The sequence below is a fragment of the Cicer arietinum genome, chromosome 8, assembly GCF_000331145.2.
Source record: "Cicer arietinum cultivar CDC Frontier isolate Library 1 chromosome 8, Cicar.CDCFrontier_v2.0, whole genome shotgun sequence".
Taxonomy (NCBI): domain Eukaryota; kingdom Viridiplantae; phylum Streptophyta; class Magnoliopsida; order Fabales; family Fabaceae; genus Cicer; species Cicer arietinum.
In genome coordinates, this window is record NC_021167.2 from 1,064,475 (window position 1) to 1,080,010 (window position 15,536).

Sequence of the window (15,536 nt, forward strand, 5' to 3'; positions counted from 1 at the left end):
ACTTTTAGAAAATGAAATTTTAAAAACAAGAGTATTTTAATATATAATTAGAAAATTGTGGTAATATAATACTTAATTTTGGTTTTAATAGTAGAATAAAAAAAACGGTGATCAAATATTTTAAGACATAGTGTAATTAGTAAAGGCAGTTGTATCTATAAAATAAAGTTTTTACGAGAATATGAACGTGAGTAGAAATTATTTTGGTAAAATTTTCATAAAGTAAAAATGATAAAAAAAATAAAAAAATTCAGAGGCATTAAAAAGTATAAGAGGAGAATAACCTCTCTTCTAAAATATTATATGACAATAAAAAAATATTGCAATATAATATTAAACTCAATTTTTAAACAATTAATTGTTACCCGAAACTCATAATTAGTGACCCCACGCAACAAATTGTTTAGCAAAACATTGCGGCGGTTAATCTGGATTAGCAACGAACAAACGACCATAAGCAACAATATCAATCCTGCAACTACAAAGGTACCATTGAATGTATTTCCCTTGGCACCAAACATTAAAGGCATTCAACTTTTTCACTAATAGTTTTCAGTCTTTGGTTCCACCACGTGACAGTACAAAATACCATATTTATTTATTGAGAGCATTGACCATATTAAGCCTCCTTCCAAACAAGGTAAGTAAAAATAGCCGTTGCTTCCTTCCTAAACAATTCTAAACTGTGGTCAAAACCCTAATTCACAATCCCTCCTTTCTCACCTTCTCTGTTATATATAAATCTCTCTTTCTATTCTCTCATCATTCAAATCTCTCTCTCTCTCTCTCTCTCTCTCTCTCTCTCTCTCTCTCTCTCTCTCTCTCTCTCTCTTCTGTGTTTCAAGCCATCTAATTGCTATCACAATCGCTTCCATTTTATTTTAATTTTGTCTATTACTTATTTTTTGCAGAGTTTTGTTTTATATTCTTTATTTCATTTTCATTTTTTCTTGTATTTTGTATATTGTTTCTTTTTCCCCTAACAATGGACGCAGGATCTTTTAGTTCTTCCGCCTTCAAAACCAGATCAAGATTTCCTCTGCAAGAACAGTTTATTCAGAGAAAAAGTTCTAGAGAGAATGTAAGAACATAATTCCACTATGCAATTCGTTCATAATTAGGGTTTCAATGTAAATCGATATTTTTATTATCAATTCGGGTTTTTGCCCATAATTGGGTAATTAGTCTAGAAACATGGAATGTTTTTTCAACATTTTTTATGTATTGGTAAATGGATTTTGAAACTATAAGTTATAAACAGTTACTTTACTTTCTGAATTTGTGTTTATGAAAATCAATTAGTTGACCCTTTTAATGTTTGATGTTCGTCTTACCAGTTGGACAGATTCATACCGAATAGATCGGCAATGGACTTTGATTATGCTCACTACATGTTGACAGAAGGGGCTAAAGGTAAGGAAAATCCAGTTGTGTCCCCTTCCAGGGAAGCTTACAGGAAGCAACTTGCAGAATCATTGAACTTGAACAGGACCAGAATTCTAGCTTTCAAGAACAAGCCACCTGCACCAGTTGATTTAATCCCTCGTGAGATTACTTCAATGGCTCATCAACAAGATAAAACCGCCAAGCCCAGGCGTATTATTCCTCAGGTGCATTACTGAAAATCTGATTGATGTTCCATATATTTGGTTCTTTGATTGCTCCAACTGATCTGCTTTGAATTTGAAATTCAAGTGGGATCTGAGTTGTTTTCTATGGTGTGAACCACAATATTTTACACTTTTGTGCTAATTGATTTGTTGGTTACTTGGTTATATCAGACTTCTGAGAGGACATTGGATGCTCCAGACCTTGTGGATGACTATTACCTCAATTTACTAGATTGGGGAAGCGCCAATGTTCTTGCAATAGCACTTGGAAACACAGTGTATTTGTGGGATGCGTCTAATGGTTCCACTTCAGAACTTGTTACCGTTGACGATGAAAGCGGCCCTATCACATCAGTAAGCTGGGCTCCTGATGGACGCCATATTGCTATTGGTTTGAACAGCTCTGAAGTGCAACTGTGGGATACAACCTCAGATAAGCAGGTTTTTATTCTTACCTAGTTATTATACTTCAGAAAATACACCATTTTGAATTATTTATTATCCAGCTCCTACTAGTTTGTTTATCTTATGTTATTATTCTGTTTATGCAGTTGAGAACTTTGAGAGGTGGGCATAGGCAGAGAGTGGGGTCTTTGGCATGGAACAACCACATACTCACAACCGGAGGGATGGATGGTAAAATTATCAACAATGATGTAAGAATCAGATCACACATTGTTGAAACATACAGAGGACACGAACATGAAGTTTGTGGATTGAAATGGTCACCTTCCGGTCAACAATTAGCCAGTGGAGGGAATGATAATCTACTTTATATCTGGGATAGAAGTACATCATCTTCCAGTTCCCCAACTCAGTGGCTTCACAGACTTGAAGATCACACATCTGCAGTAAAGGCTCTTGCTTGGTGTCCTTTCCAAGGGAATTTGCTAGCTTCTGGTGGAGGCAGCGGCGATCGTTGCATCAAGTTTTGGAATACACACACAGGTGCATGCTTGAACTCGGTTGACACCGGGTCTCAGGTATGTTCCCTTCTGTGGAACAAGAATGAGAGGGAGTTACTCAGCTCTCATGGTTTTTCACAGAATCAGCTAACACTATGGAAATACCCTTCAATGGTCAAGATGGGAGAGCTCACTGGTCACACTTCCAGAGTTCTTTATATGGCTCAGAGTCCAGATGGTTGCACAGTGGCATCAGCAGCGGCCGATGAAACACTGAGGTTTTGGAATGCTTTTGGCACTCCAGAAGTAGTAACCAAAGCTGCACCAAAAGCTAGAGTTGAGCCATTTTCACATCTTAGTCGCATTCGATAAGCTGCAGACACTTGTAACAGATTTTTTGTTCCCACCAACCGCATCAAGCTCTACAGGGCAGCAGGAGAAACAGTTATTTTTTCTACTTGTAGTCTCCTACGGTTAAGTCACATAATCGTTGTATATAGAAACATACTGGGATTAAAACATCTGAGGCAATGCGTAGATAGATGAGACGATGAAGTTCTTTTTATGAGACTTCAATGTATATTGTAACATACTATAGTGGAAAATAACACTTGATTTGCCCCGTGGACGTAGTCACACATTACTCGTGACGAACCACGTATATCGGTCTTCTTCTTTTTCCTTGTTTATAAAAAAATCTTAATAGTAAAAAATTACAGAATTAGGGCTAAATAAAAATAAGGTTTAATTGCAATTTTGATTCTATTATTTCAGCTGAATTACGAAAATAGTCTTTCATTTTATTTCTCCCTAATGTCGGTCACTTAAATAGAATTTTGATCTTAAATTTGAACATCAACGAGATCTCAGATACAATTGTTGTGTCACGAGATCTTTAGGCATAGTGTAACTTAAATAAGCGTTCAAAAATGACATTGCATCAAGTTTTGGATCAAAGTTCGGTTTGGAAGACTAAAACTGGGAAAAAATAAAATGGAAGACTATTTTCGTGATTCAACTAAAATAGAGGGACCAAAATTGTAATTAAACATAAAAATAATATAACATATACAATCCAATTAAACTATTTTTTAGATAAAAAATAAATGTATATTCATGGTGAAAAACCTAATATTACATAGCTGCAGAGCTTCTTTAGAAAATATGATGGACACGGCCCGGTCGCCCAAAATTTTCAATGATGTATTTATTTATATTAGACATTTTATTTAACATAGTAATATTTTTTTAAACAATATTTCTATGTTTTTATTTTATTTATAATAAACATTTGAGTTATTAGTTTGTAGTACCCAAAATATAAAATTATAGTTTGTAGTACCCAAATTCTAAAATTAAGTGTCTTAAGACATAGTGTAATTAGTAAAGGTCTTTGCGTCTATAAATAAAGTTTTTGTGAGAATACGAAGATTCTGTTTTATTTAAAAAATAATAATATAATAATAATAAATAAATAAATTATCATTCTCTTTCTATTTCACTCGTTCCTTCTTATCATGTTTCTTCTCTCTCCCGCTCCTTCTCCACCCACCCCATTTTCATTTTTTTATTCTTTTCTTTTCCTTTTCTTCTCACTTAAAGTCACAATTTTGAAAGTCGTTCTAAACTTCATTAGGAATTCGTTTGAAGCTTAGCACAACTTTTCATCATCAAATAGATGAACAAATCTGAAAGGACTATACAAATATTGGAAGATATGCTTCGTGTTTGTGTTCTCGATCTTGGAGGTAGTTGGGATCAACATTTTCCCTTAATGGAATTTTCATAAAATAATAGTTATTAATCTAGTATTCAGATGACTTCATTTGAGGCTTTGTACGGAAGACGGTGTAGGTCTTCGATAGGATGGTTTGAAGTTGGAGAAGCTAAACTAGTTCATCTAGAGTTGATTCAAGATGCCATTGAAAATGTTAAATTGATTCGAGATCGCTTAGTGACAGCTCAAAGTAGACAAAAATCTTATTCTGATAAGAGGCGTCGTCCCGTTTTCAGTGGGAGAACGTGTATTCCTACGAGTTTCACCAATGAAAGGAGTTTTGTAGTTTGGTAAAAAGGGGAAGCTAAGTCCAAGGTTCATCGGACCATTTGAAATTTTAGAAAGGGTCAGATCAGTAGCGTATCGCTTGGCACTTCCATCGGATCTCTCAAGAGTTCATCCGGTCTTTCATATTTCGATGCTTTAGAAGTATCTTCATGACCATTCTCATGTGGTTAATCACGAAGATGTGCAGTTAAATGAAAGTCTATAATACGTTGAACATCCAATGGCTATATTAGATCGCCAAGTAAGACGTTTACGCTCAAAAGATATCGCTTCATTAAAAGTTATTTGGTGGTCCATCCGGTGAAGAAACTACTTGGGAACCCGAAGAAATCATCAAAGTCAGTAGTAATTAATAAATAAATAAAAAGTCAAATAAATTCGACGACAAATTTTTATCTATCTCACTCGTTTCTTCTTCTCCTCTTTCTTCTCTATCTCTCTATGCTCCTTCTCCACCTCACCCCCATTTTAATTTTTTTTAAATTTTATTTTCCTTTTCTTCTTCTTTTCACTTAAAGTCACAAGCTAGTCTCCTTAAATCTTAAACCCATAGGAAGGGTATACAAGTGTTTGGGTAGGATTTTTGGGTTAGAGTTTGTGCTCTAAGGAGTGAGAAAATGTACCAATTTCTTGAAAATTGTTTATTGAGACTATTTGAGGTAAATACACAACTCTAATGCTAATATGAATCTCTAGAAAAATATAATTTTGTTTAAAAATCTTATTTTGTGCTTAGAGTATATTTAAATGACTTACATGGTTTCCTAGAGCTAACTAAACTTTAGAATAATTTTTCTAAAGTCTTGAGAATATTTTTGATACTCAGATTTATCAGCTGAGGTCATGTCGGTTACTCTGTGAGTTGTTTGAGAACAAACATAGTCAATTATCCATAGTTGTTAGTAGATGACAATCATCATTGTATATTTTTATAATGCTATAATTATTATTTTATTTGTTTTTTATGTTAAAGTATATTAAAAAATTGGGAAATACAACCTTTGATTTTTTTTCTCTCGATTTCATCCTTAATTATTTTCATGGTCTTTGTTATGTAATATGTTTGTAGTTTGAGTTATTTATGAGTTATAAGCTTTTAAATATGTGTTGTGAAAATCGTTGTTATAATTGTGAAATCGTTAACGGCGGTAGGTGCACCTAATTACCTCGTTTTGATTAGGGAGAGTTGCCCGTGAGATGAAGTCGCCCCTATGAAAAAGTCATATGTAGAAGGAGATGACTATCAACGACCTTAATTGATACGTGATGATGTGTTGCGGAATTGAGAGGGGATGATTATCCGTTAGATGAAGCCACTCCTAAGGGAAAAACCACCCTTATGAGGAAATTGCTATCAATGAGATGAAGCCGCCTTTTGTTTCTAAAAAATTTGTATTTTTACTTGTGTGATTTTTTATGATGATTTTAAATATTTCTACTTGAACGACTAAATTATAAGTTTAATAATTTTATATATGTATACTTTACTTGAGAATTATCTATATTTGAGATAACATTGTTTAAGATAATTCTCATTATATTGTAAAACAATTATTCGTGTCTTTTTTGTGTTTCTCTTTTAGTTGATGGTGATTGTTGTCTTCTCACTAAGTCTTTGTGACTTACCCTTTCATGTTTATTTTTTTTCTTTTCAGATTCACATGCAACTGATTAGCAAGTTGTTAGTAGACTCAAGTATCGATCGTTTTTTTTAGGCCTTTTTGATTGAGAATTTTTTTTTTGTAAAGTCTATAGAGTCATAATGTACTTTGCAACTATTTCGAGTATAGAAAGTCTTTTGGGAGATGTATTGAATATTTAGATTATGCTCTTTGAATAATGATTGAATTGGAAGTTTAAACAAAATTTTTACAAATTTGGAAATATTGAAGTTACAAAGGATATTCTATCGAAATTTTAAGAGAAATAATATATATATATATATATATATATATATATATATATTTAAATGGTTATTAATAATGATTTAATTGTTTAATTGTTAAGTTAGTTGATAGATTTGTGAAGCAAGGAGTATAACTTGAGCGTCGATAATGGCGTTTAGTTTTTGGATTATGACAAATATGAATGTGAGTAGAAATTATTTGTGTAAAATTTTCATGAGGTAAAAATGACAAAATAGATTTTTTTAGAGGTTTTAAAAATATAAGGAAGAGAATAAAGTCTCTTCTAAACAATTTCATACGATATTAAACTCGCTTGACAATTATTTTTGGATGGTGAAGATTGATAAAAATATTATATGACAATGAAAAGTATTGCAATATAACATTAAATTTAAAATTTCAAACAATTCATAGTTAACCGAAACTCATATTGAGTGTTATTATTCCACGCAACAAATAGTTTAACACAACATTGTGGCATTGAATGTATTTCCCTTGGCACCAAACATTAAAGGCATTCAACTTTCTCACTAATAGTTTTCATTCATTCTTGGTTCCACCATGTGACAGTACAAAATACCATATTTATTAACTATATAAAGCCTCGATTGTTCAGGATTTCAGTTTCCACATTCTCCATATTCTGCAAAAGGTGATAGTCTAATTCTAACTCTTTATGCTCCTATCTCATTCACAACAGTTTCAACAATTTCCAAAGCGAATCGACAATAATTCTTGAGGGTTCTACCGTATTTATTAGTTCAGTCATTCACTTTACACCCACAAAAGGACATTACGGTCAGTCTAAATTATAACGGCTATATTGGTCTAAACAAGGTAACTAAAAATATCCGTTGCTTCCTTCCAAAACAATTCTAATTCACAATCCCTCCTCTCTCACCTTCTCTGTTATATATAAATCTCTCTTTCATTTCTCTCATCATTCAAATCTCTCTCTCTCTCTCTCTCTCTCTCTCTCTCTCTCTCTCTCTCTCTCTATCTCTCTCTCTCTCTTCTGTGTTTCAAGCCATCTAATTGCTATCACAATCGCTTGCTTCCATTTTATTTTCATTTTGTCTAATACTTATTTTTTGCAGAGTTTTGTTTTATATTCTTTATTTCATTTTCATTTGTTCTTTTATTTTGTATATTGTTTCTTTTTCCCCTAACAATGGACGCAGGATCTTTGAGTTCTTCCGCCATCAAAACCAGATCCAGATTTCCTCTTCAAGAACAGTTTATTCAGAGAAAAAGTTCTAGAGAGAATGTAAGAACATAATTCCACTATGCAATTCGTTCATATTTAGGGTTTCAATGTAAATCGATATTTTTATTATCAATTGGGGTTTTTGCCTATAATTGGGTCATTAGTCTAGAAACATGGAATGTTTTTTCAACATTTTTTATGTATTGAAAGCATACACAATTTTTCATGGACTTTGAAATTATAATTATAAACAGTTACTTTACTTTCTGAATTTTTGTGTTTATGAAAATCAATTAGTTGACCTTTTTAATGTCTGATGTTTGTCTTACCAGTTGGACAGATTCATACCGAATAGGTCAGCAATGGACTTTGATTATGCTCACTACATGTTGACAGAAGGGGCTAAAGGTAAGGAAAATCCAGTTGTGTCCCCTTCCAGGGAAGCTTACAGGAAGCAACTTGCAGAATCATTGAACTTGAACAGGACTAGAATTCTAGCTTTCAAGAACAAGCCACCTGCACCAGTTGATTTAATCCCTCGTGAGATTACTTCAATGACTCATCAACAAGATAAAACCGCCAAGCCCAGGCGTATTATTCCTCAGGTGCATTACTGTAAATCTGATTGATATTCCATATATTTGGTTCTTTCATTGCTCCAACTGACCTGCTTTGAATTTGAAATTCAAGTGGGATCTGAGTTGTTTTCTATAGTGTGAACCACCATATTTTACACTTTTGTGCTAATTGATTTGTTGGTTATATCAGACTTCTGAGAGGACATTGGATGCTCCAGACCTTGTGGATGACTATTACCTCAATTTACTAGATTGGGGAAGCGCCAATGTTCTCGCAATTGCACTTGGAAACACAGTGTATTTGTGGGATGCGTCTAATGGTTCCACTTCAGAACTTGTTACCGTTGACGATGAAAGCGGCCCTATTACATCAGTAAGCTGGGCTCCTGATGGACGCCATATTGCTATTGGTTTGAACAGCTCTGAAGTGCAGCTGTGGGATACAACCTCAGATAAGCAGGTTTCTATACTTACCTAGTTATTATACTTCAGAAAATACACCATTTTGAATTATTTATTATCCAGCTCCTACTAGTTTGTTTACTAATGTTATTGTTATGTTTCTGCAGTTGAGAACTTTGAGAGGTGGGCATAGGCAGAGAGTGGGGTCTTTGGCATGGAACAACCACATACTCACAACCGGAGGGATGGATGGTAAAATTATCAACAATGATGTAAGAATCAGATCACACATTGTTGAAACATACAGAGGACACGAACATGAAGTTTGTGGATTGAAATGGTCACCTTCCGGTCAACAATTAGCCAGTGGAGGGAATGATAATCTACTTTATATCTGGGATAGAAGTACATCATCTTCCAGTTCCCCAACTCAGTGGCTTCACAGACTTGAAGATCACACATCTGCAGTAAAGGCTCTTGCTTGGTGTCCTTTCCAAGGGAATTTGCTAGCTTCTGGTGGAGGCAGCGGGGATCGTTGCATCAAGTTTTGGAATACACACACAGGTGCATGCTTGAACTCGGTTGACACCGGGTCTCAGGTATGTTCCCTTTTGTGGAACAAGAATGAGAGGGAGTTACTCAGCTCTCATGGTTTTTCACAGAATCAGCTAACACTATGGAAATACCCTTCAATGGTCAAGATGGGAGAGCTCACTGGTCACACTTCCAGAGTTCTTTATATGGCTCAGAGTCCAGATGGTTGCACAGTGGCATCAGCAGCGGCCGATGAGACACTGAGGTTTTGGAATGCTTTTGGCACTCCAGAAGTAGTAACCAAAGCTGCTCCAAAAGCTAGAGCTGAGCCATTTTCACATCTTAGCCGCATTCGATAAGCTGCAGACACTTGTAACATATTTTTGGTTCCCACCAACCGCATCAAGCTCTACAGGGGCAGCAGGAGAAACAGTTATTTTTTGTACTTGTAGTCTCCTACTGTTAAGTCTCATAATCGTTGTATATAGAAACATACTGGGATTAAAACATTTGAGGCAATGCGTAGATAGAGGAGAAAACATATTAGGAATAAAAAATTTGAGGCAATGAGTAGATAGAGGAGAAGATGAAGTTCTTTTTATGAGACTTCAATGTATATTGTAACATATTACTATAGTAGAAAATAACACTTGATTTGCCCCGTGGATGTAGTCACACACCTCTCGTGACGAACCACGTACATCGGTCTTCTTCTTTTTCCTTGCTTATAAACAAAATCTTAACAAAAAAAAAATTACAGAAGTGCTAAATAAAATAATGTAACATAAAAATGAGTATATAAAAGTGGCTTTTAAAATCATTTTAGTCTCTATTTTACTTGTACCCAAGAAAAAATATATGAATTTTACTTATTACACGTGAATCATCATTGTTTAAAATTTACAAAACATCAACCTCCAACAAGCTTGTTTGCTTGCTCAATTGGAACTGGCCTATTGGTGAAGACCAAATAGGCCAAATTTCATTGATATTTTCTTTGAAATGTCTAACTTCATAAACAAACAGAACTCATTGATTAAACAGACCTAAAAAAATCAAGCATGAAAAAGGAGGAGGTAAATTTTCCGTGTACCTCTATTGAGACATTTCAGTTAAACTATATTTTAGAGAAAAAAAAAAACTTGTATATTCATTGTGTAAAACCTCAAGGTACACCATTACCATTGATTTGTCAAAATAAAAAATTACTTCTACTTGTACGAATATTACGTTTTTTTTTTTTTTTGCAAAAGCAAATAAAATGATCAGTGTGGATTTAGACAAATGCCAACTTGGTTTGGACAAGATTTTAGTGAATCAGAAATCTGGAACTAAAAATCTGTATAGCGATTAATGTAGGAAAATACAACAAGAAGTTTGAACAAAAAAAACATGCTGGTTCCTTGAGCCATTTCCTTATATAAACCTTTGGCAGACTGGCCCTTCGATAGACCAAGGCGAACTTCCATCCCATTATGCAAGTCCGATGGTCGCAAAGTCTCCGAATCACGAGGGTCTGTAGCCAACAATCACAAATAACATGGTTATGAGAAAAATTAATATAATCAGCAACAACATAGAGACATAGTGTAAGTAGTAAAGGCTTTTGTGCTTATAAATAAAGCTTCTACAAGTATGAATGTGTGTAGAAACTATCTTCGTAAAAGTTTCATGGGATAAAAATGGCTAAAATCGATTTTTTTAGTGACTTTTAAGAATATAAGAGGAGAAGAAGCTCTCTCTTAGACAATCTCATATGACATTAAACCTGTTTACCAATTGTTTGTGGACAGTGAAGGTTGGTAAAGACAAATCCATGGCAATGAGAAAGTAATGCAATATAACATCAAATTTGTATTCTCCGAAACAAGTCATCCTTAATTGAAGTTCATATTCAGTGACATTATCACACTCAACAAATAGTTTAACACACTATCGTGGCTTCACCATTTAGCAGATAAGTATGAGAAGAATATACAAATAAAAATATAAGCATCATAATCTTACATCAACTGAAATACAAAAAGAAATCTGCAAGGGAAAGAAAACTTATTTAATAAGAAAAATCTACCCTTGAAGGATACAACATTGTTTTCATCATTCAAGAAATGCGTAGTCTGTATAACCAATAACCGGATCAGAAGTGTAAAATGTCTCCCGATTATACTTATTGAGAGGAGCATCGAGCGCGAATCGCTTAGGTAAATCTGGATTAGCTATGAACAAACGACCATAAGCAACAAGATCAGCCCTGTTTTCAGCTATGGCATTGATCCCATCTTTTCTGTCATAACCTCCTGCAACTATAAAAGTACCCTTGAAGGCCTTTCTCATTGGCATCAAACATTGAAAGCTTTCAACTTTTTCACTAATAGTTTTCATTCTTGGTTCCACCACGTGACAGTACAAAATACCATATTTATTTAAAGCATTAACCATATAAAGCCCCAATTCTTCAGGATTTGAGTCTCCACATTCTCCATATTCTGCAAAAGGTGATAGTCTAATTCCAACTCTTTCTGCTCCTATCTCATTCACAACAGCTTCAACAATTTCCAAAGCAAATCGACAACGATTCTCAAGGTTTCCACCGTATTTATCAGTTCGATCATTCACTTTATCTTTAATAAATTGCTCAATTAGGTAGCCATGAGCCCCATGTATCTCAACCCCATCAAATCCTGCAATTAGATAACTTTTATATCAAAATGAAAAAAGATGATTACAATAATTAAAACAACTAATTTTTAACCAGAGTAACTAATTTTTAACCAACAGCTAACTAAAATAACTAACCTGTAACTAATTTTTAACCGACAGCTAACAAAAATAACTAACCTGTAACTAATTTTTAACCGACAGCTAACTAAAATAACTAACTTGTAACTAATTTTGCATCTCTAATACGTTACATTACATGATTTGCAAAAAGCCCTTAAAGAATATTAAAAAAAAAAAAGAGTGAAATTAGCAGTTACCAGCAAGAATGGCATTCCTTGCAGCAAGTCTGAAATCATTGATAATAAGAGGAATTTCATCGGTCCTTAGGCGTCTGGGAGATGCGAATTGCGCTATATCAATGCCGTTGCTTCGAATTTGTGGCGTGAGTCGCCTGTTAGTAGAAGAAATTGGTGCCTGTCCAAATGGTTGATAACCTGTTCAAAAGAATCACATATGCTATAAATGATTTGAGAAATGCATATTGAATTGATGAGTTAAGAAATGAAGAAAAAAATACCTGAATTTGAAACCCTTCCAGCATGCCAAATCTGAGAAAAGAATATACCGTGTTTGGCATGAACAGCATCCACAATGGGTTTCCAAGTTTCGATTTGATCTTTTCTCCAAATTCCCGCTGTGTTTGGATACCTTCACTCGTATCATAATAATCATCATTTTAAGTTTTAATTCATTTTCTTAGTTCTTAAATTTTATGTCAAATTGTAAACTTGAAAAAGTTGTGGGACTAGATTGTAAATTTGAAATAATAGGACTGGTCAGTCATTTAAAAAAATATTGTGGACCAATTTGAGTTTTTATTTTTTTAAATTTATTGAGATCAATTTATAACTTTTTGAATATTTATAAAGATCGATTTAATTTTTTTTTTGAAAATATAAGAACTAATTTGCAGCTTTCGAAAAAATAAAATAGAAATCAATGTCTCAATTTTTTTTTTCATTTTCCTAAATAATAGAGTTGTAGGATTTTAAAATTCGACGGATAAGTAAGAAAAATTTAACCAAATATTATTTCAACAAATTCAAACTATTAAATTGTTGTTAATTAAAGTTCATTAAGTAGTTAAACTTGATTACTTAATTAATATAGTTAATATGTCACTTTTTGAAACATTACTTAATCACTTTGCATAATTTGAAATGTTTTTGTCTTTTGTGATGTCTATACACCTCATCAGCTTTTAAAAAAAATGTGGAATTTAAAAAAAAATTAAAATAAAGTTTTAATAAAATAGTTCATAGAATCTCTTATTTTAAAAATTCTCTAAAATTATCATCTAAACATTATAATTTACATTTCTTTGAGTCATTTAAATTGTCCTCTAAAATTTATAGACACTAACTTTAAATCTAGCATTCCAAAAACAAAATAATTTTTTATTTAGCTACAGTTGAGAATATAGTTAATGAGCTACATTTATAGCATTTGAGAATATAGTTAATCTTTGCTTCACCGTGAAGCAACTTTTTAAGGTTATAATTTGAAATTCTCATGAGAGTTTGTGTCGAAGAAAACAGGACATAGGAATACTAATAGTGAGTTCTATAAGTACGACTCTGTCTTCTTTTTTTCACATTTAGTGTGGAAAAGTTTACTCTTGAATTTTTCAAGAAGAAAAAATCCAAAAAGTAACTAATGTAGAAAAAAATTAATGTTACCCTAAAGAGGTTTCAGAGACACCAGCTGATTCAGCTATGAGAAGACCTCCATGAGAAGTCCTTTGAGAGTAATATAGAGCAACATGAGGAAGAACATTGTCGTAGAATCTTTGTCTAGTCAATGGTGCCAAAACAACTCTGAAATCAAAATGGTGAGGAATTAGAGAAAGCATTGAAATTGAATGAAATAGAATGTAAAGTGAAGGGAGAAGATAAATTACCTGTGGGATAGATTGAATTTTCCCATCTTGTAAGGAGTAAGAAGAGGAATAGGATCAACATTGAAAGTAGCTGGCATTTCCATTTCTTGGTTTGGTTGATTATTATGTTCAACAACACAATACAACAATAAGAAGGGGTGTATTTACATTTGCATGTGTAAATTATTATGTGCTAAAAAGTAACAAGTTGGATACAACAAATTGTTTCAAGAATTTTCTACTCAACAATTTTTTTAATGATGATAATTTGTCCCTCCTAACTTTTTAAATATATAATTTTTGTTTGTCTATAAATAAAATAATATAACTATCACTAAAAATTTATAATAATTATAAATTCTCGAATTAAAATTTAAAACAAAATGTTTAATCTTACTTCGACATTTGTCAATTATACTATATATTTGTTGAAAAACATTTTTTTGTGTATAGTTGGATGTCATGTCAAAATGTTGGACCTCATGTTTGATGTGAAAAATGTCTTTTACAAAAATTAAATACTACTACCAGTTAGGTAACTTTTACATTTAAAAGACATTGTGTTTTAATTATTTAATAACCTTTTGAAAGTTTGAAGTTTTAATTGATTTTAATATGAATTATTGAACTCTATTAATTGTCTCAAACGTTAATCGTCTTAGATTCCCTATGTGGTCCAACTGGTGGTTAGTGATGTAGTTGATAACACTTTTTTATGCAAATATGTTCGTAGTTATTCGGTCGTTTTTGGCAAGAGATTCAAATATAATTAGTCACCACATTCATTGAGAATACAACTATTGTATGCACGTTCTAGCTAATACCATTGATACTCGGATATTTTTTTTTCAGTTATATTAAATACGAAATTCAAGTTTTGGGGGAAAGCATAATATTTTTTTTTGTTTATTTTATTTTAGTTATAAGTTGCATCTCCCAATATACCACTAGTACTGTATTTTTATTTTTCGTTTTTTAACATTGGGTGGATATGATAACATTCTCTAGATTCATCAAAAATATATAATATTATTAATTAAAAATATATAATTAAGAAGTATTAATTATTCATTAATAATATTATTTATTTGATTAAAATTAATAATACAATACATAAAAGTTATAGAGATTCAACATATATGTCTACAACATTTAGATAATGTTTTTGATTATGATCTGATATCATACATATTAGGCATTTTTTGTGTATTTTATCTCTAACGTTCATTTAGTTCTAACGTAGATACCATTTAAATGAATTTTTTTTTTTAAAAAAATAAAGATAACAATAGATAAATAATGAGATTTAACTAATATAATACAAAGAAAAAACTTAATCGATTTTAACGAATTATAATTTTAAAAAATCATCAAAATTTTACACTCCTCGTTTGAAATATGGCTTAAGTGGTTTGATGTCAATAGTCTAATTATAGGTGGCTAAACGAATATTGAATAAACTCTAATATCAAATTAAAATTTAATTTAGAGTTAATTCAACATCTACAAAATTGACTAACAAAATAATTGTCTCTAATCTATAAATACATTGTGAGTCTCTAGTTTGATTCAATAATGCAAAAAAAAAAAAAAAAACCTTAGAAATATCAAAATATATACGAAATTATTTAATCACACTATTTATGAACCGTGGGCGGTTGAATAACGCAAGGAAGTTGTTTGATTTAATGTCTGTTACATGTTGTTACTATGCTTTAATGTATGATT

The 15,536-nt window shown here is 32.3% G+C and overlaps 3 protein-coding genes across 3 annotated transcripts; 2 read left to right on the forward strand and 1 right to left on the reverse strand.

Annotated features, from left to right (window-relative positions):
- The first annotated feature begins 505 nt into the window (after positions 1–505).
- LOC101515391 (cell division cycle 20.1, cofactor of APC complex-like) lies at positions 506–3,251 on the forward strand. Its single transcript, XM_004511403.4, has 4 exons — positions 506–1,081; positions 1,338–1,610; positions 1,782–2,051; positions 2,162–3,251. The coding sequence occupies exons 1-4, from the start codon at positions 986–988 to the stop codon at positions 2,885–2,887; spliced, it is 1,365 nt and encodes a 454-aa protein (XP_004511460.1). The 5' UTR covers positions 506–985; the 3' UTR covers positions 2,888–3,251.
- A 4,335-nt stretch (positions 3,252–7,586) lies between these two features.
- Positions 7,587–13,949, reverse strand: LOC101488487 (12-oxophytodienoate reductase 1-like). The gene is made up of 6 exons (XM_004511405.4): positions 13,830–13,949; positions 13,609–13,746; positions 12,447–12,577; positions 12,187–12,363; positions 11,280–11,889; positions 7,587–10,724 (listed from the first exon to the last, which is right to left on the reverse strand). The coding sequence occupies exons 1-5, from the start codon at positions 13,910–13,912 to the stop codon at positions 11,306–11,308; spliced, it is 1,113 nt and encodes a 370-aa protein (XP_004511462.2). The 5' UTR covers positions 13,913–13,949; the 3' UTR covers positions 7,587–10,724; positions 11,280–11,305.
- On the forward strand, positions 7,620–9,908 carry LOC101515725 (cell division cycle 20.1, cofactor of APC complex-like). Its single transcript, XM_004511404.4, has 4 exons — positions 7,620–7,754; positions 8,027–8,299; positions 8,463–8,732; positions 8,842–9,908. Exons 1-4 carry the CDS (start codon positions 7,659–7,661, stop codon positions 9,565–9,567), a joined length of 1,365 nt encoding a protein of 454 aa, XP_004511461.1. The 5' UTR covers positions 7,620–7,658; the 3' UTR covers positions 9,568–9,908.
- Positions 13,950–15,536: the final 1,587 nt, after the last annotated feature.